We start from the raw sequence: 23,213 nt of genomic DNA, 5'->3' as shown, positions 1-23,213 counted from the left end.
TGTTTGGAGCAGAAAATGGACGGAAGGGCTGCACCCAGCAAGAGTGTTCTGACTCCCCTTTATAACTCTTGTAGAGGGAAAACGTCCCAAAATAAAAGCACTCTACAAGAGTTATGATTTATGGCTAGGGAGAAGGATGCTGAAGATGGAAATGCCAGTTAAGAGGAGAAGAGGAAGGCCAAGGAGGAGGTTGAGAGAGGACATGCAGTTGACTACCGAGGAAGGCGCAGAAAACGAAACCAGATGGAAACGGATGAGCCGCTCTGGCTACCCAGAAGGGAATTAGCTGTAAGAAGTGGAAGGAGAACCTCACGACGTGTTGTGAGACCGTAGGTCTGCTGTTTTCCGGGACGCCAAATAAATTAGGCTTTAGATGTGGACCTCTTTTTGTTGTTCCTCAACCTCCGTCCTTTTCTTCCTTTCCTCTCTTTCCTCTGCTTCCTCTCCTTCCTCTCCTTCCTCTTCCTCCTCTCTCTCTGCTCCTGGCCTAGTCATAAGCAGTTGTCCGGGGTGCACTTCTTCTCGTCCTCCAGCGGGGGGCAGGCCACGCCGTGGTTGGCCGGGTGCATGAGGACGTAGCGGGTCCGGTGTTGGACGCCAGAGTCCCCGCACTTGCCCTTGCACAGGCCCCAGGGGGACCACACCGACGTCTCACAGTCCAGGGGCGTGTCTGCAGGGAGAGGGAGGGGCATGCTTAGTTTACACTGACAACTAGATTCAAGATTCAACAGTGGTGTAAAGTAACTAAGTACATTTACTTAAAGGGATATTTCACTTTCACAAAAACTTTTAGTCATTTTATCGACTAATCAGGCTTTTATGAACACCCTGGACCGTTTTTAATTTGCTTGATTCAATATTTAGATATTTGATGTAAATGTTACCAGGCCCTCTCCCCACACACACCCATTGCAACTTCAAACTCCATTTTAACCATGATTAAAAACGTCCATTATTTTTTCAGGTGACTCATACTACCCTATACGTGAGCAGGCTGTTTTTTCATTTATTTTTAATACATTTTTATTGTATTAAATCTTTTCAATTTTCCCAAATAATTATAAAAAAGAAAAGAAAAAACTTATTGAAAAAACACGGCCTGCTCACGTATTAGGAGGGTAGTATGAGTCACCAGAAAAAATAATGGGTGTTTTTAATGAATCTATCATGGTTAAAATAGTGTTTGAAGTTACAATGGGTGTGTAAGGGGAGAGGCCCTGAGCCTGTAGGGCCTGGTAACATTTACATCAAATATCTAAATATTGAATCAAGCAAATTAAAATCTGTTCAGGGTGTTTCTAAAAGCCTGATTAGACGATAAAATGACCAAAAGTTTTTATGAAAGTGGAATATCCCTTTTAAGTACTGTACTAGTGCAATTTTGAGGAATTTGTACTTTACTTGAGCATGTTCAATTTCCAATACTTTTACTTCTACTTCACTGCATATCAGATCCAAATATAGTTACTTTGCAAAAGGCCAAGGAAGAAATTGCACTTCAAAATGTTCAAATCAGCCTCATGGTGGCGCCATGAAAGGTCTAAGATTGGTGAAGAACACATGCCACCCTTTTTACATTGGCCTATTATAGCACCACCAGGACGCCTGGCCTGGTGGAGACCTGTGCTCAGAAGAACACTGCTTCTAGTTGTATTTTCTTTTCCTTCTGTCTTTTTTTTCCTTGTCTGTTTGTTTGTCCTTTTTCTTCTCTTTCAAAAGGGGAAACTAATTCATTGTCCTTTGACTACTGTAACCTGCAAGATACCCCCCAATAAAAAGAAAATGTTAAAATAATGAAACGTGAGCTTGTAGGTCGAAGAGATTGGGTGTAGGGAAATACTAGAAGAGTATCTGGCATAGAACCCTGGGGGACCCTGGCCAACTAGGTTAAAGTATAGGAACAATGGATAAATTGATTCATATGAGATTTCCATATGGATATATAGACTGTGTAGCTGTAATATAATAACACTCCTGCACCATAAACGCACCCGTTTGTATTCTCACGTAAGCCAAAGTAAATGTTATAACGAAAGGGAATCCCATTAGGCTAAGTGGTGACCTCCCCTCACATGCAAGCCGTATGCATCCGTGTCTTGTTAAAATATCTTGGCAGCTGTTGTTATTGCCATATAACTCTCCACCAAATGCGGAGCAGTCTTTTTCTTTTCAACTTTTATTTATTAAGTGGTTTAGACCGGTTACGCATTATTGCGTATTATTATTTTATGCTTTAACTATTAAAAAATAGCAGATATACAAGCTCACAGCGCGGCACCAATCGTGAAATTTGAATTTTGACCTGATTTTGACCCGATTCTAGTGTCTTCTAAATCCTTTGAAAGTTTTTTGAAAAACACACGTTTCTACGTCAGTGGTTCTCAAACTCTCTTTCTCAAACTCTTTCATGTCAAGGACCCCTAGAATCATATGTATTTGGCCACCGACCCCCATCTCAAAGTATTTGGTATCAGGGGACCCCCCAGAAGCAAATATTTGAGTTACAAATGTTCACTTTAAAAATGAGATATTCAAAGATTTGCACAAAAATGTTCATGACTTTTCAAAAATAGCAGATCTACAAGCTTGTGAGCTTGTATATCTGCTATTTTTCAATAGTTAAAGCATTCAATAATTCTCGGCCTAAATGTCATAAATCATGCTCTAATTTGCAATTTGGGGATATTTTTCACAATATTAACATAATTATGCACGTGTTCTAGACATTCTAATGATCACGAGAAAAAAAAATATTACAGGCATTTTACTTATGTTTTAGTGAGGAATAGCTTCTGTTAAAAAGTGAGATGTTGTTCGTCCAGATGCTGGAATTTCAACTTCTCTGGGAGGTGTGAATGTCAGCCTCTGTGGGGGGTATTTATATGCAAATGTCGTGGCCAATGGCATTGTAATACTAAACAATAGGATTTAATGGTGATGTTAATGTTAAAAAAAAGAACAGGAAAACTAATTATAACATTTTTTAAAAAATGATTTAAAAAATGTTGCCAAAAAGCAACGCTGGGCCTTGCAGGGTTATGTGGTTTGCTGGGGTGTACACTTTTCCAGCTGCACCACCCTGCTCCCGCAGACATAATACACACACACAACGTGCAGCGGGAGCTGCCCAGTAAAGTGCAACCACAGTCTTCTGAATGTTGCTTATTGAGCAGTTGGGGAATACTAGTATAGGCTTAAGTGCCTTTAGGCCTAGAATTATTGAATGCTTTAACCAGTGAAAAACAGCAGATATACAAGCTCACAGCGCGGCACCGAGTGCCACGCTGCGAGCTTGTAGATCTGCTATTTTTGAAAAAAGTCGTGAAAATGTGTGCAAATCTTTGAATATATGTATTTTCAAAGCGATAACTTTGTTTTTTTTTTACAACAAACAACATATTTTAGATAGTCATTAGAGAAGGGAAGGCTTATGCACACCCAGTTCCTCTCTTAGCAGGTGCGTGGGTTACAAAACATTAGGAGATCTGACTAGAAGACAGACTGACCCGCACACTGCCGCTTGTCCGTTTCAGAAAATGTATTAATGTAGCAACGTTTCGGTCACCAGACCTTTCTCAGCTTGAGAAATCTCCTAAAGATAGTCATTAGAGAAAAGAAAAGATGAGTGTTAAAATGTTTTCTGTTACCTCTTTCTATCATTTTAGTGATTTTAACTATTTCGATTTACATGCATGCAAGTGGCTAAATATATCTTTTTAGACACACTGAGCCCATTCCCATGATGCAACGCAATCTTTCATGGCCAGATGTGACTTATGGCCGTTGGTGTAAATAGTAACAAAGAAATTGCAGGCTTATTGTGTCTAAAAAGACAAATTTAACCACTTGTACGCATGCCCCCACGCACTGAAATCAAAATACTAAAATGTGCTAATAGAAAGCAGTAGATGAAAACATTTTAACACTTATTTTCTTTTCTCTAATTACAATCTAAAATATGAACCCTTGTTGTAAAAAAACAAAGTTGTCCTTTAACGTTAGGCCAGGGGTCTTCAATGTTTTCAGGCCAAGGACCCCTTAGTTGAGAGAGAGAGAGATGAAGCAGGGACCCCCACTACATATTCAGAGATTCCACATAGTTTCATTGTTTGACAGCACAATCATCAGTGTATTTTGAATTCATGTCAAAATGGGGGGGGGGGGGGGGGAGTGGGACTGAGTTATTAGGGCCCAAGGTGGAGGGGCCGGGAATTATTATACTTTAGCTATTGAAAAATAGCAGATATACAAGCTCACAACTCGGCACCGAGTGCCACGCTGTGAGCTTGTAGATCTGCTATTTTTGAAACATTGTGAAAATGTGTCTACGAGCTTGTAGATCTGCTATTTTTCAATAGTTAAAGTACCTAGGGCCCAGACTTTGGTGCGACACGCCTGCTCCCACCTGCCCCCTCTTCCCCTCCCTAACCCTGGCATAGTGCTCTGTGCGTCAAGCCCCTTCAGCCCACCTTATTATGAGGCTGTAAAAAGGCTGATACGTATCACAGACTGAATCTGTTGGAGGGGATCTGAAAAGCAGAGGGGTTGGAGGAGGGACGGACGGATGGAGACATGGAACAGATGGAACGGAACGCGCAAGTGGAGGCGAGGCTGAGCTTGGCATATTTCGCCGTTCCTTGAGCTTCCATTATGAACAGGTCACTGGGAGGTAATGACAGAGAGAGGGGAGGGGGAGGGATGGGAGGAAGGGAGAGAGTGGGCAGGGAGGGATGACTGGTAGGAGAATGGTTGAGAAGTAACAGATCTCTTTGCGGGGAATATGTGCAGGGGTTAAAGTTCTCAGTCCTGGGGACTGATTTCAGTCTTTTTTTTTATTTTTTATCCCACAGTTTTGTAGCCCATTTTCACCCAGTGCCAATTGCCTATGTAATCCTGGGCTCTGCTCTCCCTCTGCCGCGCCTGGGGAGACAACGGACTGACCTCATGCTTCCTTCTATGCATGAGGAGTCCAAGTTGCTTCTTTTCACCTGACAGTGGAGATTTCCCTGGTTTCGACGTAGCATGTGGAAGGAGCACGTTATTCCAACCAGTTCCTTTCCCCTCCATCAACCCCCCCGGCTGGCCAGGGGGAGGGCGGCATTATAGAGACCAGGATTACTGCATGTTTTTGTGAGGGTATCAACCCTAGGACACACGGGGAGAACATGCAAACTCCACACAGAAAGGCCCTATCGCCGACCCCACCTAGGGTGACTGATTTCAGTCTTGAGGATTCCATAGGGTCTACTTCTGAGATCAGTGCAGATCTGCAAATAAACGAATAAATAAGGGGGGAGGAGTAGCGATGAATAACAACGTCGTCAAAACGCTAGTCAAGTGATCTCCAAACTAAAAAGCAGTTATAATTTCAAGATATGTGTATTTGAATTGGCCACACTAGCAATAGAATACAACAGAACTTCAGAAGATACTTCTATAAAATGAAGCATGGATTGATGCACACACACATTCAACGAAGGCAGTTCAGAACTTCAGGGAAACACCCCAGATATTGGTGTGCGCTGCAAAATCACATATTGGGACACGGTCAGAAAATAGATTTCAGTCTTGGAATGTTTTTGGCTTTAACCCCTGTATGTGTCATCTGATTGCCGTTAACCAAAAAAGAAAAACAAAATCCTTCATCTGTAAACAATCAGATTTCCTGTGTTTTTATGCCATTAATTACAACATTATGTATTTGAAATAGTTCAAGTCCTATTATTACATAGTGCTGATGACAAGAGACGGAGATTGATGAGGAGAAGAAAGGATAAACGGAGGGAGGGGTAGATGGAAGGAAGGTTGCATGAAAAGTGCAGGCAGACGGACATCCAAGAAAACCACAACTGCTTTCTTGGCCTCCTGTGTCTTGTTTGTTGACGTGTTGTCAGGGCGACGCGGCCTTTAATGCGATGCAGAGTTAAATCTTTACAGTTGTTCCATACAATGGAACTGATTATGGCATTGTTAGCTTTACTGCCTGGCTGACATAGCTTTTTCCAGACGTGTTTTGTAGCACTCCAATTATCCTTGTTAAGATGAGTGTGTGCTGTCGGCACGGCAGCATGTGATGCTGGATCTGTTTGGGTGGTTTTAGTGTCAGTTTTTTATAGTTTATAGTTTTCATATAACTCACAGACAGACAGTGGTGGGAAAAGGTACTCACATGTTTTACTTAAGTAAATACTGCAATACTGCAATATAGAAATATTATATAAGATTCCACTCTAGGTATTTTGGTGTGAGGGCACCCTTACAAGTAAAAGTCCAGAATTCAAATTGTACTTGAGTAAAAGTACAAAAGTGTTGGCATCAAAATGTACTTAAAGTACTAAAAGTAAAAGTACAACATATTTGAAAATAGCAGATCTACAAGCTTGTAGATCGGCTATTTTATCTGCTATTTATATCATTAATAATTCCCTATTCTGTACATTCTGTTTTTCTAACTGCTATGATATTTAATATTTTCTTTGCTTCATATTTGTTATGTCCATGAATTGAATACCAAGGACTTCCAACGTAAAAAAAAAATACTTATTTGGGGTGTTCCTTTTAGGCAGGGTGTTTAACTGTACTTGTACTGTACTACAGTTCTATTGTATTGACTATACTTGTACTGTTCTCCATTTTTGTCTAATAACATTTTCAATCAATCAATCAATCTTGGAAAATCGGTCAAGTTGTCCTTTAACTCTTTCAAAGCCACAGAGGTACATTGACGAGAATTATTAATTAGGCAACCAACCCACAGACGAAGGTTGACGAGAATAGGCTATTTTTGTTATAAAACAACTCAAAATACATTATTTTTGCCGATTTAACAAACAGGTGTTTCATACGAAACACTTGATTGCCTCCAGTGGCAGATCATGTGACTGAACGAAAACGCGGAAGTGCACGGTCCATTCGGTGTTGTGTTGTTGTGATTCTGGTTAGAATGCATTATACATAAAAACACACTTTCCTCCTCACCCGCTCATTTTGTTAGCATGGTTGTATGAGTGTAACTATGGTGGAATTTAGCGTCACCCAGGGTACTGAAAAGAATAAACAGAACGGATAGATGTGTAAACAGCGTTTTCTTGTGGTCGTAAAAAAAACACTGAAATGGGCTGGCAGTAAAACTGTTAAGGGCATTAGTCCAACTTACTTATGAGCTTGTCTTCGATCTCGTTGTGGGATGGCAGCTGGTTGGACTGGGTGGGGTCTGCAGGGAGGCTGAGGATCCTATTGGTCTTCTTGTTCCTGGTCAGGGTCACCTTGGCGATGGGTGGGAGGTGTTTGAGACGGGGGTAGAAGAAAGAGTTTGCGGGGTGGCTCGGGAAGGACGACGTGATCTAACCAGGGAAATGTGAAGGAGACAAGAAATTACAGAGTAGAATAACCGGAGATGGACAGAGCTCCAACGCTTGAAAGAATGGCTGTCGTTGGTAATGAATGAGGAACACACCACCGTGTTGGAGGAATAACAGGGTACTGTATTGATAGTATTTATCTGTGCAACAGTTCATCAAACTAATTGGTTTAACCGATTATAAAACATTTGTTTTATTTTTTATTTACTTTGATTTGTTGAAAAGAATATGTAATAATGCACTTCTCAATTATTTGGCTAATCAAAAAAAATCATACATCTACTATAAAAGATGAGGAGTAGACAACATGATATCTATATTCCCATGCATGTTCTTAGTAAACCTAACGTTGTTGTCCTTTAGTACTTGTTCTTAGTCCTTGATTTAAGACTGCAGTTTATGAAATAATGTCATCAATACTACCACACTATAGCCAAATAGCATCAATGGTCTTCAACAGGGGGTCCGGTACACCTAGGGGGTCCTCCAAATCTTTGTGTGATAGTAACTTGTTTTTTCCCCCTTTTTATTTAACCACTTGAACCCTAGCGTCCATATTCTGAGAACTTTAGCCAAAAACAGCAGATCTAATGTACAAGCTCACAATGCCTTGTGCTGCGAGGCGTTGTGAGCTTGTAGATCGACTATTTTCGGCAAAGAGCTTTGGAGGGGTAAAAGTAGTGTGTAAGTACAGTGAAAGGTCAAGTTTATCAAGTATTGAAGTTAATCAAGTGGTTAAATATCTGAAAACACACATTAACATGAATCCAAAATACACTGATGATTGTGCTGTCAAACAATGAAACTATATGGAATCTATTAACAGATTGTGAGGGGTCCCTGCTTCATCTCTCTCTCAACTAAGGGGTCCTTGGCCTGAAAACTTTGAAGACCCCTGATGTAAATACAAACACTAATGACCACATAACCACACTAAAATACATGTAAAGTGGCTACTGAGACCTGTTGGTCTTTTTGTTAAGGCTTAATAAACAGTGAAGGGCATTGCTCTCTGACCTGTGTGACCTTGTCCTGAGGAATGGTCTCAAAGTTAGGAGAGGAGAAGGTGAAGCCGCTGTCGGTTCCTGCATCGTAAGGGTAGAGGTCCAGAGAAACGTTGTCTTTCCACTGGTCGCCCTCGCACAGGTTGACACCGTCCAGGCCCACGAACCAGTCTGGACTCGGTACGATGCGCACGATGAACGACACCTGTAAAAAGGAGGAATACAACTGAGTGGGAGGTGATTTCAATTGCTTCAATTTACAGTCGTGGCTAAAAGTATTGGCACCCTTGCATTTGTAAAACAGAAAAAAACTACAAAAAAAACTTCCAGAAGCTTGGCAAATGAAAACATATTTCGCATCAACATACAGTATTTGGTTTGCAGAGGAACACAACATAAAACTAGAATAAATACAGAATCCTAGCTCATTCTACACATACATTTGCATAAATATGGAACTCAACTGTGGTGAGTCCAACTTGACTTTAATCTTTAGTAACCACTAATCCACCCAGTTTAAATGGAGTAAATCCGTCCTTCTGCTGTTTTGTGTCACACACTGAGCATGGATGGACCAAATAAAAGGTCAGATTGCAGCCAAACATGGACAATCTGAAGGCTCCAAGTCCATCTCCAGAGACCTTGATGTTCCTTCACTGTGCACAATCTAGACGATTGTGTGTTGTGTGTTTTTTTTAAACAAATGCAATGTGCCAATACTTTTAGCCACGACTGTAGAAGAAAAGAAAAAGTCCTTTTGCACACCTACAGGGACAGGTGTGTCGGAACAGTGAACTTGACGAGTAGAGAAATGGAGTCCCACACGCTGTCTTCACTTACAAAGAAATGTATTTTGGCAACATTTCGGTAATTCAGATGATGGCTGATGAAGAACCGAATGACCGAAACGTTGGCCAAAATAATTTATTTGTAATTGAAGACAGTGTGCAGGACTCTATTTCTCTACTTGCTTCAATTTGAAAAACGCTGGCCAAACAAGAACCTCATTGAATGCTTTCACCTCCGGCCATATGCACATTCTTCTGGTTATCCATATATTGCTCTCATCTTGCATTTCTCTTTATCTGCTTCCATCATCGCCTCCCACCTTTCTCCTTTGCTCCACTCTCCACTCCAACACTAACACCACTCAGATGGATCCCTCATCAGTTAGAAATACCAATTATGTAGAGTTTACTGCATAATTAGCCTAATGATGAAATGCAAACATAATTCTCATTTTATGCCATTTTGTACAACACCAAGGGTTACCAATCTTTAACATGCCATGCTGCGTCTCCCCTATTGTTATTTTTTAAATATATCGTTGTTGTCGGGTGAAAACCTTGTACGTCCAAAACCGTTTGTTTTGTATTTATCATTTTTAAAATGATTTAAACTAGTGAAAACAGTCGATCTACAGGCACACAACGCCTCGCACCGCGAGGCGTTGTGTGCTTGTAGATCTGCTGTTTTCATTACTTTTGTGCGACGGCCTTGTACGATGAAGCAGCTGAGGGCTTTACTTTGCGATAGAACATACAAATTTGAAACTTGGAGATGCAAGGTTTCCACCCGACAACGACAATATGGTATATAATAAATAACAAATCTACAAGCTCACAACATGTCGCAGCATGACACGTGAGCTTGTAGCTCTTCCAAAAATAGGGAAACGGGTACACATAATGCTACGAAATGAAACATTTTATTTACAAAGTTTTTTTTCCTTCTTCATTTCTTTTCTTTTCCCTTCTTTCCAATTGGCCCCCACTTTGACAACTAGTGTGCTGCACACACCTCAACCTGCCACTAGGGACACAATGGGTGCGTTCGGAAATGCGCACTCAACGCACTGGTGTGCCATGTTGTTGTTCGTTATTCGGTGCACTTGGTGCGTTGTTGTTCGAAAATCCAGTGCGCAGCGCACCGGTGTGCTGAGTGCACGCACTGACCGACCCTACTCAGAAGATGGGGTTTGGCAGTGTGGTGCGTCAGTGCGGTGTTTTGATTGGTTGGTTTTCATGGCGGTGTCTCGCGCTTCTCAGCTATGAACAATAGCTCAGGAAATGATTACAACATTCTCCATTTGCTGCTTTATTGGTCCTTTGGGCTTTATTGTTACACACGCATCAACGTGTAAACTAACAACAGGTAGGCCAATGTTATGAATTAAATTACCTTTTAATAGCAACGTTACGTTAGCAACTGCTGCTTTTAAGAAAGTTTTCCGACTGGAAAAGCACACAGCTGCCTCTTAACTGGTCGTTCGTAAATAAGCCACACTGAGTGCACTCTACAACGTCACCGCCCACTGCACTCACTACACTGAGCGCACACCCGCTGCGCATTTCCGAACGCACCCTATGGAGAAGCTTCTTGCCAGTTTAGCGTTGTTATGTAATATGCCCCGCCCCGCTTCACCTTCAACTGGGAATAGAAGTAGGCTAAGTTATTGCCAGGCTGAAACAACACAGTGGGAGACTAAGGATCCTGGTCCTGCTCTCAGTCTAGGGATAACCTTGAGGTTTTCCGAGTTGTTCTCGACCGGAAACCTGAATAATAATAAATATAATCTTTAAACTTCTGGTCCACAATATTATTGCCTCTCATCCTGCAGTTTATCACTGTTGACCATCGGTAAATGGTAAATTATGCATTTATATAGCGCTTTTATCCAAGGCGCTTCACATAAATCGTGCATTACATTCACCCATTCACACACATTCACACACCGATGGCGGAGGAAACCATGCAACCTGCTCACCGGGAGCAACTAGGGGTTCAGAGTCTTGCTCAAGGACTCTTCGACATTAACTCAGGGGGAGCCCGGATTCGAACTGGTAACCCTTCGGGAACCTTTCGTGCTTTAATGGCGGTTTCTCTACCCCTGAGCTATATGCCGCCCTTAGCTATGTAGGCCAATTTGTTCTTACCTCACCCCTCGGCGGTGTGATGTAAGAGCCCAAAACGACCCCCATGTGAATACAGTGTTTAGATAACACTTTTTGAACACGGCTCACTGTTTGGAAAGAAGCCGAGCGTTTAGAAGCTGCTTACGTATGAGTGCCTGGCAAAGACCTGGAACGCCGTGTTCATGTGGCCGGTCCCTCCCACCGCAGCGGGAGCCGAGAAGACCCCGTAGACGCTCTGGATGCGCTCTCCAGCCGCCTGGACCTCCTTCATCAGCGTCCAGGCCTCACCTTTCTCTGTGAACTCCCTCACTCCATTGCTGGCAAAGTCATTACGCTGCCACATGTGGAAGTCTGAGCTGTGGGTCACCCCTGAGAGAGGAGATGATGGGGGGAGGAGAGAGAGAGAGAGAGAGGGAGAGAGAGAGAGAGAGATGCAGAAAGAAAGAAGGGAAATTGACAATGTGATGTGATAGAAAAGACTTGATTTTGTCAAAGCTAAAGAATTTGTTGGGAGGTGATGTTCAGACAACTTCAATTTCTTGTGAGTCGAGACGAGAGAGTAATAAACTTTAGGCCATAAGTGTAAACTTGACATGGTGGTCATCTTGAATGAATAAATGAATAGTTTATTTTGATACTCCTTGTTTAGTGAGACATTACAAGTCAGGGACGTGCTGGGCCCCTGATTCAGCCCGGGAAAAAGAGTTGGAGAGGCCCTCATTTTTATTTATTTTTTTAGTTATATTTCGTCGTTGTCGGGTGGAAACCTTGTATGTCCAAAACTGTTTGTTTTGTATTTATCATTTTAGAAATGATTTAAACTAGTGAAAACAGCCAATTTACAAGCACACAACGCCTCGCATCGCGAGGCGTTGTGTGCTTGTAGATCTGCTGTTTTCACTACTTTTGTGCAACGGCCTTGTCTGATGAAGCAGGGCTTTGCTATCTACAAATTTGAAACTTGGAGATACGAGGTTTCTGGCCAACAGTGACGATTAATTTGTTGGCCGCGCAGCCCCCAAAATGGAACGAAGGCCGACATTTTATTTTTATTTTTTTCCTAATGGGCGGCCTGGACCGGCCGGGAATGAACCGGCCGCTCGGGAGTTGTCCCGCTTTTCCCAATGGCCAGCACGTCCCTGTTACAAGTCATTTTTATTTTAGCCTGTTCGAAAAGGTATCGAAAAGGTATAGACAGATGCTTGATGCTTATTGATGCCTATCCTTATTACATACAGTATTTTGAGCGGTGGTAAACCGCTCCATAGAGTGGCTGTGCGTGTGTCTGTAGCCTTTTTTCTCAGCGTTTTGCCATAGCAAAACGTGTGTGTGTAGCATAGCCTGTACATCCTAGACTCAAATCCTAGTCTGAAGACGTTATGCAAGCACGACCACCGCTCACTTCACATTGGGTGTGATTCTTTTTTTCTCATTTTAACCAGTAAGACTCCCTAATCGGGAGATAAGCGACCTCGCAACACATAGACAAACTTTAGAAGGCAATCGTAGCCAATCAGCAGGGACTATAGGAAACGGGACAGATCCCTGTTGATGACATGACTTTAGAGATACAAACAAACACGTCTTGAAATGAACTTGAAAACGTTTAAATGAGGGAGGAACAGTCAGCACTATAAGTACACAGATATGGTATGTATTACTTTTAGCTGAACAAATTGGTACAGCCTGAGCATTAGTTAATGCTGAGTGTATACATTGACCCACTAGACTTCAGTCTTCTTTACACAATCAGCGTATTATCAGGAGTTCACTGTGAAGGCTATTCTTCTAGTTGGAGCACAATCCAGTGTGCACAACGAAGGCTGAAGAAATAGCTCTCAGGTAATGCCCATATATTGGCATGTTTTGATTGATTGATTGAAGACTTTATTAGAAGTTTGCATAGGAAAAGGTACAGTTTCATGACGGTACAGTTCACTGGTACAAGGTCTACTAAAAGGAGATCCTAGAAAAGACTTATTTCCACAGGAAACCATTTAAGTATCTCATATAACATTGAATGACAGACGAATAGAACACAGTACTATGCAGTAGATATGTAAATAAAAGAAAATGAAAGAACAAAAAAAAAAGAAAACAGTAAGTCTAAACAAACAGAAAGTATATACAAAGAAGGGGCAGGGGAGGGTAGGCCTGGGCTAGGTTTGTTTTTTTTACCAGTTGCGAACGGCTGCTGCCTGTAAGTGGTTTTTCAGGGCAATTTTAAAGGATGCTAGTGATCCACACTCCTTTGTGGCCTTCGGTAAGGCTTTCCACATTTTGGTGGTATAGCAGAAGAACGAGTTTGACCCTTTGTTGGTTTTGACTCTGGGTTGAAAGTGATCTGTGGCGCTGCCTCTGGTGTTGTAATTATGGACATCCTTAACGTTTATAAAGTATTTTGACAGGTACTTGGGTATCATAGTGGTGTAGTGTATCTTGTACACCAGGCCCATTGCAAGTTGCTGTACTCTGTCATCTACTCTGAGCCACCCCACTCTTAACTGGTGAGTAGCGGTGAGGTGAGTCTGATAGGGAAGGTTAAGCAGGACCCTAATTAGTTTATTTTTGGGCTGTTTGGAGTTTAGTTTTTAGGGCTTGTGGGGCGTCACGATACCATACGTGGACTCCGTAGTCCACGTATGGTATGGTAACACATTACATTGTTGACTATCATGCAGGGGTCTCCATATATGGGTAACTGGTTCGATATACATCACTGGCCAGATGGCCAAGAATTGATGTCGCCCCAGAGGCGTCTTACTAGTTTGCACACTCTCAGAGTTGTGGGTGTCCTTGCACATATTTGCACGACTCACCCATCAGATTAGACCACTGTGCGGGGGGCCGGTAGACCGGGTACTGCTTAGGGAACTACTCACCCATCAGATTAGACCACTGTGCAGGGGGCCGGTAGACCGGGTACTGCTTAGGGAACTACTCACCCATCAGATTGGACCACTGTGCAGGGGGCCGGTAGACCGGGTACTGCTTAGGGAAGGCAGCCTGGCTCCACTTCCCCGAGAAGTTGAGGCTGTAGTGGGCGGTGTCGGGGGCAGTGCAGAGGGGCGTGTGGGTGGGCACCGGCATGGCCCGGGCGCCGCCGCCGCACCCCAACAAGATGGACGCCAGCAGCACCGAGGTCACGCCGGAGAGACTCCGGAGCGCTACGGAGACCAAACGCAGGGGCTTCGTGGTGTCCATGGTTAGATGGTGTCCAATGTCTAGCTTTATAAAGAGAGAGAGAGATAGCAGTCAGTGGGGCCATTGTAGAATGTTATGCCATGATGCAATCACATCACAATGTGCAAATCAGTCTTGAAATCAACTTTATTGATGCTTCCGCAAACTCCGGCTGTAGCTGAGAGTGTCCTATGGGGTTTCCAATGGGGTCCTCCCTGTGTTCCCCAGGTTATATGTTCCCCACAAGTTAACATTCACCAGCGTCGTCAGGTTAGCATTTCACCAGGTTAGCATTCACCAGCGTTAGTTTTACTGAGGTTAGGGTTAAGGTTAGGTTTAGGTGTGGGGAACATAGGTACTGTCCCGTTGCAATTTACCTAGTCTACTGTGGCACCAAGGGTGTATTTAGAGAGAATTACGCATTGAGAGCTTGTAGATCAACTATTTTTGAAGCGGTGAAAGCCGCTTCCAAGGTGTGGCTTTGTCTGTCCCGTACATGTCTGTCCCATCTGATTGGTCAATTTTGTCTGTCCCGTACATGTCCCGTGCATGCTTGACCAATTGAGGATTGGTCAAGCTTCACATGCCAATTTGGCCCTCCAGACAAAATCATTCGTTCATTTAGAATTCATAAAAAATATAGAACTAAAGCACATAGAAAGTATAGATCTAGAACACAGAATGTATAGATCTAGAACACAGATTTCATAGCTCTAGAACACATAGAATAAAAATTCACCGCTTCACTTCGAACCGAGGTTTGATTTTTGCTATTTGCTTGGGGGCGAAAATGTTTGAAAATGTTCACCTATAATGACATTCCCAATATTGTGATGCCACTTGAAAGTGCTTAATAAATGAATGGTTGCATACAATACAAGCCTTGTCTAAATTAGATCACATGTCACATGTAGGCTAAATCAGGGTTTCCCAAGGTGGGTGCCATGGCACCCTAGGGTGCCACGGTGATGCCAGTCCAGGGGTGCCTCAGAATACTTTGATAACATCATTCATCAAGATGCTTTGAAAAACTCATTTGCCACTGATTTGCACTGTACTTGATTGAGTTATTTTTGAAGCGGTGAAAGACGCTTCCAAGGTGTGGCTTTGTCTGTCCCGTACATCTGATTGGTCAATTTTGTCCGTGCATGAGGATTGGTCAAGGTTCAAATGCCAATTTGGCTCTCCAGACAAAATCATTCACTCATTCAGAACTAAAGCACATAGAAAGTATAGATCTAGAACACAGAATTCACCGCTTCACTTCGAACCGAGGTTTGATTTATTCATCTACGGCCAACTCTCTTCACAGCATGACATGTTGTGAGCTTGTAGATCAGCTATTTTTGGTGAACCTTCCCCCCAGAATAGGGATTGCTGGGGTTCAAGTGGTTAAACCTCAAGTATAAAGTTATTTTCAGTCAGTTCTGATGGAAACAGAAATATTTCTCAGTATGTCAGGTGGAAAGATGTGCATGTTTACGCGTAATATGATTCTAAAAATGAACAGTGTAATTCAGGGATGCCATGGATTAAAAAGCTATGCAGTGGTGCCCTGAGTCAAAAAAAAGTTCAAACCGGGCATCGATGGACAGGCATCGATTGCAGGACAATTAGCTTAAAGATGTGAACACTAGGGGGTGGCCAGGAGAGTTGTTGCATCTGTGCTTTATGCTTAACTACCCATTTAGAACGGGTACACATTATAGTGTATCATTATTTTATGCTTTAACTGTTGAAAAATAGCAGACATACAAGCTCACAAGAGCTTGTAGATCTGCTATTTTTGAAAAATCATGAAAATTAGAATTTTGACTATGTCTTTTGAATCCTTCTATGGTTTTTTTTAAAAACCTATGTTTCTATGTCAGCAATCTGGCCAGCCATCGTCAAAAAAAAAGGTCCTTTTCACTTAACTGGAGCTCAGTTAGTCTGTTCTTGAGAGACTACTATGTCAGTGGTTCTCAAACCTTTTCATGTGAAGGACCCCCAAACTGATATGTATTTGGCCACGGACCCGCATCTCAAAATATTTAGTTCCAGGGACCACCCAGAAGCAAAATTTGAGTTGCAAACGTTCGCTTTGAAAATACATTATATTCAAAGATTTGCACACATTTTTACGCACACATTTTTTTGAAAAAACAATAGCAGATCTACAAGCTCTACAAGCTTGCAGTGAGCTTGTATATCTGCTATTTTTGAGCGGTGGTAAACCGCTCCTAAGAGTGGCTGTGCGTATGTCTGTAGCCTTTCTCCTCAGCGTTTTGCCATAGCAAAACGTGTGTGTGTAGCATACCCTGTACATCCTAGACTCAAATCCTAGTCTGAAGACGTTATGCAAGCACGACCACCGCTCACTTCACATTGGGTGTGATTTCTCAATAGTTAAAGCACTCAATAATTCTAGGCCTAAATTGAAGCAAAGCCCCTTGGCTGCCCGAACCCCCGCTCATCTCTGACAGGAGGAGAGCATTGAGTTGTTGAGGGAACAGATGAGGAACACTCAGACGTCTGGCAGCAGCATCAGTGTCGGGTTTTAACAAGCCTGCCCTGTTTATTAAGTCACAGGCAAAGAATTTCACACCACCTCATTTTCTGCACAGTCAGCTGTTAGCTATAAAGCCCCGTCTTAGAGAGGATGATTGGTTCGCGAGGGTTTTTTACATGGATTCATTCAATTCAGCTACTTTTGTAGTCACAATAATGTTCTGTTGGCCATCTTAGCTGACACATTGTTTGCGAGGAGGAGGAGGCCTTACATTACAGAGAATGTGGTAATTTGTACATTACTGACTGCTCAGCAGCAGTGGCGTCTGTTCAGCAAAAGCTATGGTATGGCAAAAATGGGAGTCCTCATGGAAAAGAGGCATTACATTTTGTATAACATGGTTATATTGTGAAAATAGCAGATCTACATGCTCACTGAGCATGTAGATCGTCTATTTTCACAATTACACAGGTTTCTATGGTTTCTTGGGCTGGATATGGCAGCCGGGAACGGTTGTTCAAGTGCAGCTAAACTTAGCATGTTAGTAAACGTGCCACAATTAGCAATAATGCATTGCACCTGTGCAGCTGATCTGCGGAACCTGGGAATATACCATTTTGTCAAGCTGGGGAGAATACAAGTCTGGAGAATATAATCATAATACCTTGTTAAAGCGACCATTTTGTTAAATTTTGCATTTGTAGTTATTTTACTGTAATTTAACAACATAATAACCAGCGCAGATAGACAAGAGACATTCATGGATTTATATTTAAAAGTAACTTTTATCTTCCCCCCTGGACCCAGGGTATGGCAGCTGCATACCCCTGCCATACCCAATTGACGCCCCTGCTCAGCAGTCCTGATAAATGGCTCTTTAAAGATGGTGTGTCATGATTTCTTTCCCCCCTAAAACATGATGATCAGGTATTATGATTATACTAGCAGGAGGATCTTTTCCAAAAAAGTGTACAGAAAGAGTTAAAATTATGTTTTTATGTGGCCACACCCACCAGTTCATTAAGTCTGGCTGGTTGTCAGGTGGGTGGTGAGTGGTGACCCAGCTGAAATTAGCCACATGCACCCACAGATGTTGTTGAATGGTAAAAAGGGGAGGGGATGATTTTATGATGACATTAAATCAGTGTTTTTTTCGACTCTGTGGATTTCAGCTTTTAGGAAGAAACCAAAAATACACAAGGAAGACACATTTGCACACCCCACCTACAAAACATAAAAAGTCCAAAACTATGGCACCACCTTTAAATATACATGTTTTTGGAATGAAAATACACAATGTTGCAGAATCTGTCTGCATTCTTTGCAATGCCCTGCAACACAGATGATGTTGCCATTCATTCAATCTTTCATTCATTCATGATTTACTGTAAATTAGACATCAAAACAAGTAGCCTATCATGCCTACTGTTCTAGAGCAGGGGTCTTCAATGTTTTCAGGCCAAGGACCCTTCAGTTGAGAGAGAGATGAAGCAGGGACCCCCACAACTTGTACATAGATTCCATATACCGGTAGTTTCATCGTTTGACAGCACAATCATCAGTGTATTTTGGATTCATGACAATTTGTGTTTTCAGATATTTAACCACTACCGATACTTAATAAACTTGACCTTTCAATCTGTACTTAGTCTGCTCTTTTTCCCCTCTACACCAAACCTCTTTGCACACAACAAGCTCACAACGCCTCGCAGCACGAGGCGTTGTGAGCTTGTAGATCTGCTATTTTTGGCTCAAGTTCTCAGAATATGGACGCTATAGGGGTTACAGTGGTTCATATAAAAAAGGAGAAAAAAAGTTTCTATCACTCAAAGATTTGGAGGACCCCCTGTAGTAACTCTGAGGACCCCCTAGGGGTCCGGACCCCCTGTTAAAGACCACTGTTCTAGAGAGATGGGAGGACTAGTACTCACTGGTTCTTGCCCAGGGTTTCCAGATGAGGGATGAGAGGATTGCAGAGGGGTTGAGGAGTGGAGGAGAGGTGGACGGCTGAAGAGGAGAGAGGAGCAGAGCAGAGCAGGGCTTGTTGTGGCTGTCTGGAAGAGTGGACTGCAGTCTCACAAGTCCACTCTCAGCTCTTTTATACCTTCTGGGGAGGTGTCACCTACTTTCTCCCCTCTCTACCTCACTCTCTACCCCTCCTTTTCCTAACCCCATTCCCCCGTTCCCTACTTACTTCCCCCCTTCGCCCACCCCCTCCTCCTCTCTGGCTGTCTCCTCGTTCACCCAAGCCAGTCCACCCCCTCTCGCTTCATTTCACTTCACTGCCTTGCCTGTCTCTCTCTCTCTCTCTCTCTCTCTCTCTCTCTCTCTCTCTCTCTCTCTCTCTCTCTCTCTCTCTCTCTCTCTCTTACCAGTGGTGTTTTTGACAGCAAATTTTGAAGCGGTGAAAGCCGCTTCCAAGGTGTGGCTTTGTCTGTCCCATGTCTGTCCCGTGCATGCAGAATTGAGGATTGGTCAAGCTTTACATGACAATTTGGCCCTCCAGACAAATTCATTCAGAATTCATAAAAAAATATAGAACTAAAGCACATAGAAAGTATAGATCTAGAACACAGAATGTATAGATCTAGAACACAGATTTCATATAGCTCTAGAACACATAGGATAAGAATTCACCGCTTCACTTCGAACCGAGGTTCGACTTTTTATTGATTTAGTTTTAGTCATAGTCTTTTGAATAAAATGTCATTTAGTTTTAGTCATAATTTAGTCACTTGAAAGGTTTTAGTTTTAGTCTAGTTTTAGCCGACTAAATATCATAAGATTTTAGGCGACTAAATCTACAGTTGATTTAGTCAACTGAAATGTATTTTGGCAGGCCTTGATGGCATCGTAATGACTGATTTTACACTTGGTTGTGTGCTGAAAATTGCCGATATTTCAGCATGCAAACACCTGAGAGCACCCAAACATAAAATGACTCTCTTCAGCACTAGTCCCTCCCTAACGTTTTAGTCTAGTTTTTATTTTGTTGATGATATATTTAGTCATTGTTTTAGTCGACGAAATCAACAATGTCTCTTACTTTTTTTTTTTACATCTTATCTCTGACTTGATCTTTTTTTTCTTCTCCTCAGTCTTTGCCCCCTTGCTAGCTAGCTAGATAGATAGATAGATAGATAGATAGATAGATACCTTTATTATCCCACGGGGGAAATTCAGTTGCCCAGAGGCAGCACAGCAGTTAAGGTTACAAGTTACAGAGAAGTAAGAAAAAGAAAAAGAGTACTGTAGTGTACAGTCCAAAGAGCAAGCACAAAAAAAAAAAAAAACATAGTGTCGAAAGCTATTGCAAAAAAAAAGAAGAATATATACATAAAGTGACCACGAAACATTCAACGCTCATAAGTGACACGTCACACACACAAAAAAGCTATACTCAAAGCATAACTTAGCAAACAGTGCCAAACAAAAGAGTGCAAATAACAGTCACTGCTAGTCAATGCAGTCATGCAACACAAGTATCGCACCGCCATATTATCAACACCGCAATAATACACAGTACAACCAACACAACCCAATAGTGCAAGGCCAGAAAGAAAGTGACCAAAGTCAGTGCTCTAGTCTCCTCTCCCTGTCTCTCTCCCTCTCCGTTTGCAGAGCTATCAGAGTGCAGGCTGATGTGTTCTGCAGGTCTGCAGACACAGCCAGGGGTCATGTGCAGCTCAGTGGGTCGGGCGTCAGATCACAGTAGGCAGGGTCTCCGTCTGCTACCTACTACCACACAATTATGACACATGGGAGCTTGTGTAGTGCTTTAATGCAGGGGTTTTCAAAGTGGGTGACGGGGCACCCTGGGGTGCCGTGACGGCAGTCCAGGGGTGCTGCGAGATAATATTTGGAATTTATCTGGACACTTGAAAAAAATATTTAGTATCATTTTAAACTTGAAGTACAATGTTATTTTCAGTCAGTTCTAACCAAAATGGCTATTATCTAAAAAAAAATCCTCGCAACATAATCACTAAGATATCGTCACTGTCTGGCAGAAACCTTGTATCTCCAAGTTTCAAATGTGTATGTCTTTAAAGCCCTGCTTCATCATACAAGACTGTCGCACAAAACTAGTGAAAACAGCCGAACTTGTGTGCTTGTAGATCTGCACTGTTATACAAAATTCCTCAACTCTCTTCAAATATGATTATTTCGGGGGTCACGACCTGAAAAGGTTGAGAACCACTGTCATACACTACCTGTCTTTGGGCATTGCGCATAGGAGTAAGCGACTTGTTATTGAGCTGAATTATTGTTATATAGTCCTAGAAATTGGGTTAAATATTCTGGAAAAGTTTTGGAAAAGTTTTGAAATTAATTGGTAAAAATGTGTGGGAACCCTGGAAATGACATTGCTGGAATTCTCGACGTGATGCCCACTGGGGCTCCGAACCGTATCATTTCAAAATCCCACAGAAGTCACATGTTGACCGCTGGCCCGGTTGAGTCATGGTTTGTAAAGAGGAGGAACAGTGTATACTGTGTTTTGTCACGTGATGTTTTATGGGGTGTTAAGTGTTGGGGGGCCACTCCCACTGTACACAGAGCGCTGGACGCTAGAATAAGCAGCTACAGTAGTAGTAGTTCCTCCTGGATGCTGTGTGGGCTGCCTCTCAGTCAGGGGTGTCACACCAAACTCTGGGCCCCGGGTACAAGGATTCATTCACATTTTGTGCTTTAACTATAAAAAAATCAAACCTCGGTTCGAAGTGATGTGGTGAATTGTTATTCTATGTGTTCTAGAGCTATGAAATCTGTGTTCTAGATCTATCCACAAGTTTCCCCGGGAGTTTACTGGAGACTATCAGGACCAAACTTCCGGGTTTAACAGCAGACATACAAGCTCAAGTCGCGTCGCAGATGCAACCCGTTGTGAGCTTGTAAATCGGCGGCGGAAGCTCGGTGCAGACGTCTGCGCAATGCACTATGGGGCGTTGGAAACTCGTGGATACATTATGTGTTCTAGTCTAGATCTATACTTTCTATGTGCTTTAGTTCTATATTTAGTTCTATATTTTTTGACTGGAGGGCCAAATTGTCATGTGAAGCTTGACCAATCCTCAATTCTGCATGCACGGGACATGTACGGGACAGACGAAGCCACTCCTTGGGAATATATGGGAATCCTCAAAAAAACATGTACGGGACAGACAAAGCCACTCCTTGGAACCGGCTTTCACAGCTTCAAAAATGGCAGATATACAAGCTCACAGCGCGGCACTCGGTGCCGCGCTGTGAGCTTGTATATCTGCTATTTTTCAATAGCTAAAGTATAAAATAATTCCAGGCCCCTCCTCCACCTTGGGCCCTAGTAACTCAGTCCCACCTTTCTCCCCCTTGTGACGCCCCGGGGGAGAATAAGCAGCTACAGTTAGTTTCTCCTGGATGCCGTGTAGCAGGGCCGCCTCTCCGTTTACCTGCCAAGGCGCTAGAGAGGATGCTTGATAATTAGCCTGCAGACATGTCGGCAATGCCAGAGTGGTTGGACATGGCAGACATACAGTACCCGCCCGTTAGTAGACTCCTGTGTGTGACGCACGCAGCTGCCATCTGACCCACTTACCTTGGAGGGCCCTGGAAGAAGGAACACATGCAAACACACATGCACGTGCACACACACACACACACACACACACACACACACACACACACACACACACACACACGCACATGCACACACACACACACACAATCTGCTGACTCAGCCTTTAAAGTCCTGCCCACATCTAATGATTTCCATATGCTCACGTTTTTCTCATAACACACATCACTCCCACCTAGTGTAACACACACGCACGCACGCACACACGCACGCACACACACACACACACACACACACACACACACACACACACCTGACCCTTAGTGGTAGTGTTTTTATCATCTGATTTCCAGAACCCAGTCAATGTTTTCTACTCGGCCTGTGAAAAAAAAATCAGACCTCGGTTCGAAGTGAAGCGGTGAATTTGTATTCTATGTGTTCTAGAACTATACATTCTGTGATCTATACTTTCTATGTGCTTTAGTTCTAGTTCTGAATGAATGTCTTTTGTCTGGAGGGCCAAATTGTCATGTGAAGCTTGGCCAATCCTCAATTCTTCATTCTGGACATGCACGGGACATGTACGGGACAGACAAAGCCACACCTTGGAAGCGGCTTTCACCGCCTCAAAAACTGTAGTTTTTGTGTCTTGTCGTGTTTAGTCCCCCAGAGAGATCAATGCTGTACGACTGTTCAGTGTGA

The 23,213-nt window shown here is 42.7% G+C and overlaps 2 protein-coding genes across 3 annotated transcripts in view; one reads left to right on the top strand and one right to left on the bottom strand.

Moving 5' to 3' along the window:
* The window catches only part of fgfrl1a (fibroblast growth factor receptor like 1a), a 415,817-nt gene that overhangs the window by 203,391 nt on the left and 189,213 nt on the right, over nucleotides 1–23,213 (top strand). The gene's annotated exons all lie outside the window — the stretch shown is intronic.
* Nucleotides 492–14,370, bottom strand: spon2b (spondin 2b, extracellular matrix protein; the record flags this gene model as incomplete). The annotated part of the gene is made up of 5 exons (XM_080745533.1): nucleotides 492–670; nucleotides 7,157–7,343; nucleotides 8,379–8,570; nucleotides 11,426–11,649; nucleotides 14,226–14,370. The coding sequence occupies 5 exons, from the start codon at nucleotides 14,368–14,370 to the stop codon at nucleotides 492–494; spliced, it is 927 nt and encodes a 308-aa protein (XP_080601659.1).

The sequence above is a fragment of the Nannobrachium achirus genome, assembly GCF_963921795.1.
Source record: "Nannobrachium achirus genome assembly, chromosome: 17".
Taxonomy (NCBI): Eukaryota; Metazoa; Chordata; class Actinopteri; order Myctophiformes; family Myctophidae; genus Nannobrachium; species Nannobrachium achirus.
The sequence above is the reverse complement of the archived record's forward strand: the minus strand, read 5'-3'. Positions and strand labels throughout refer to the sequence as shown.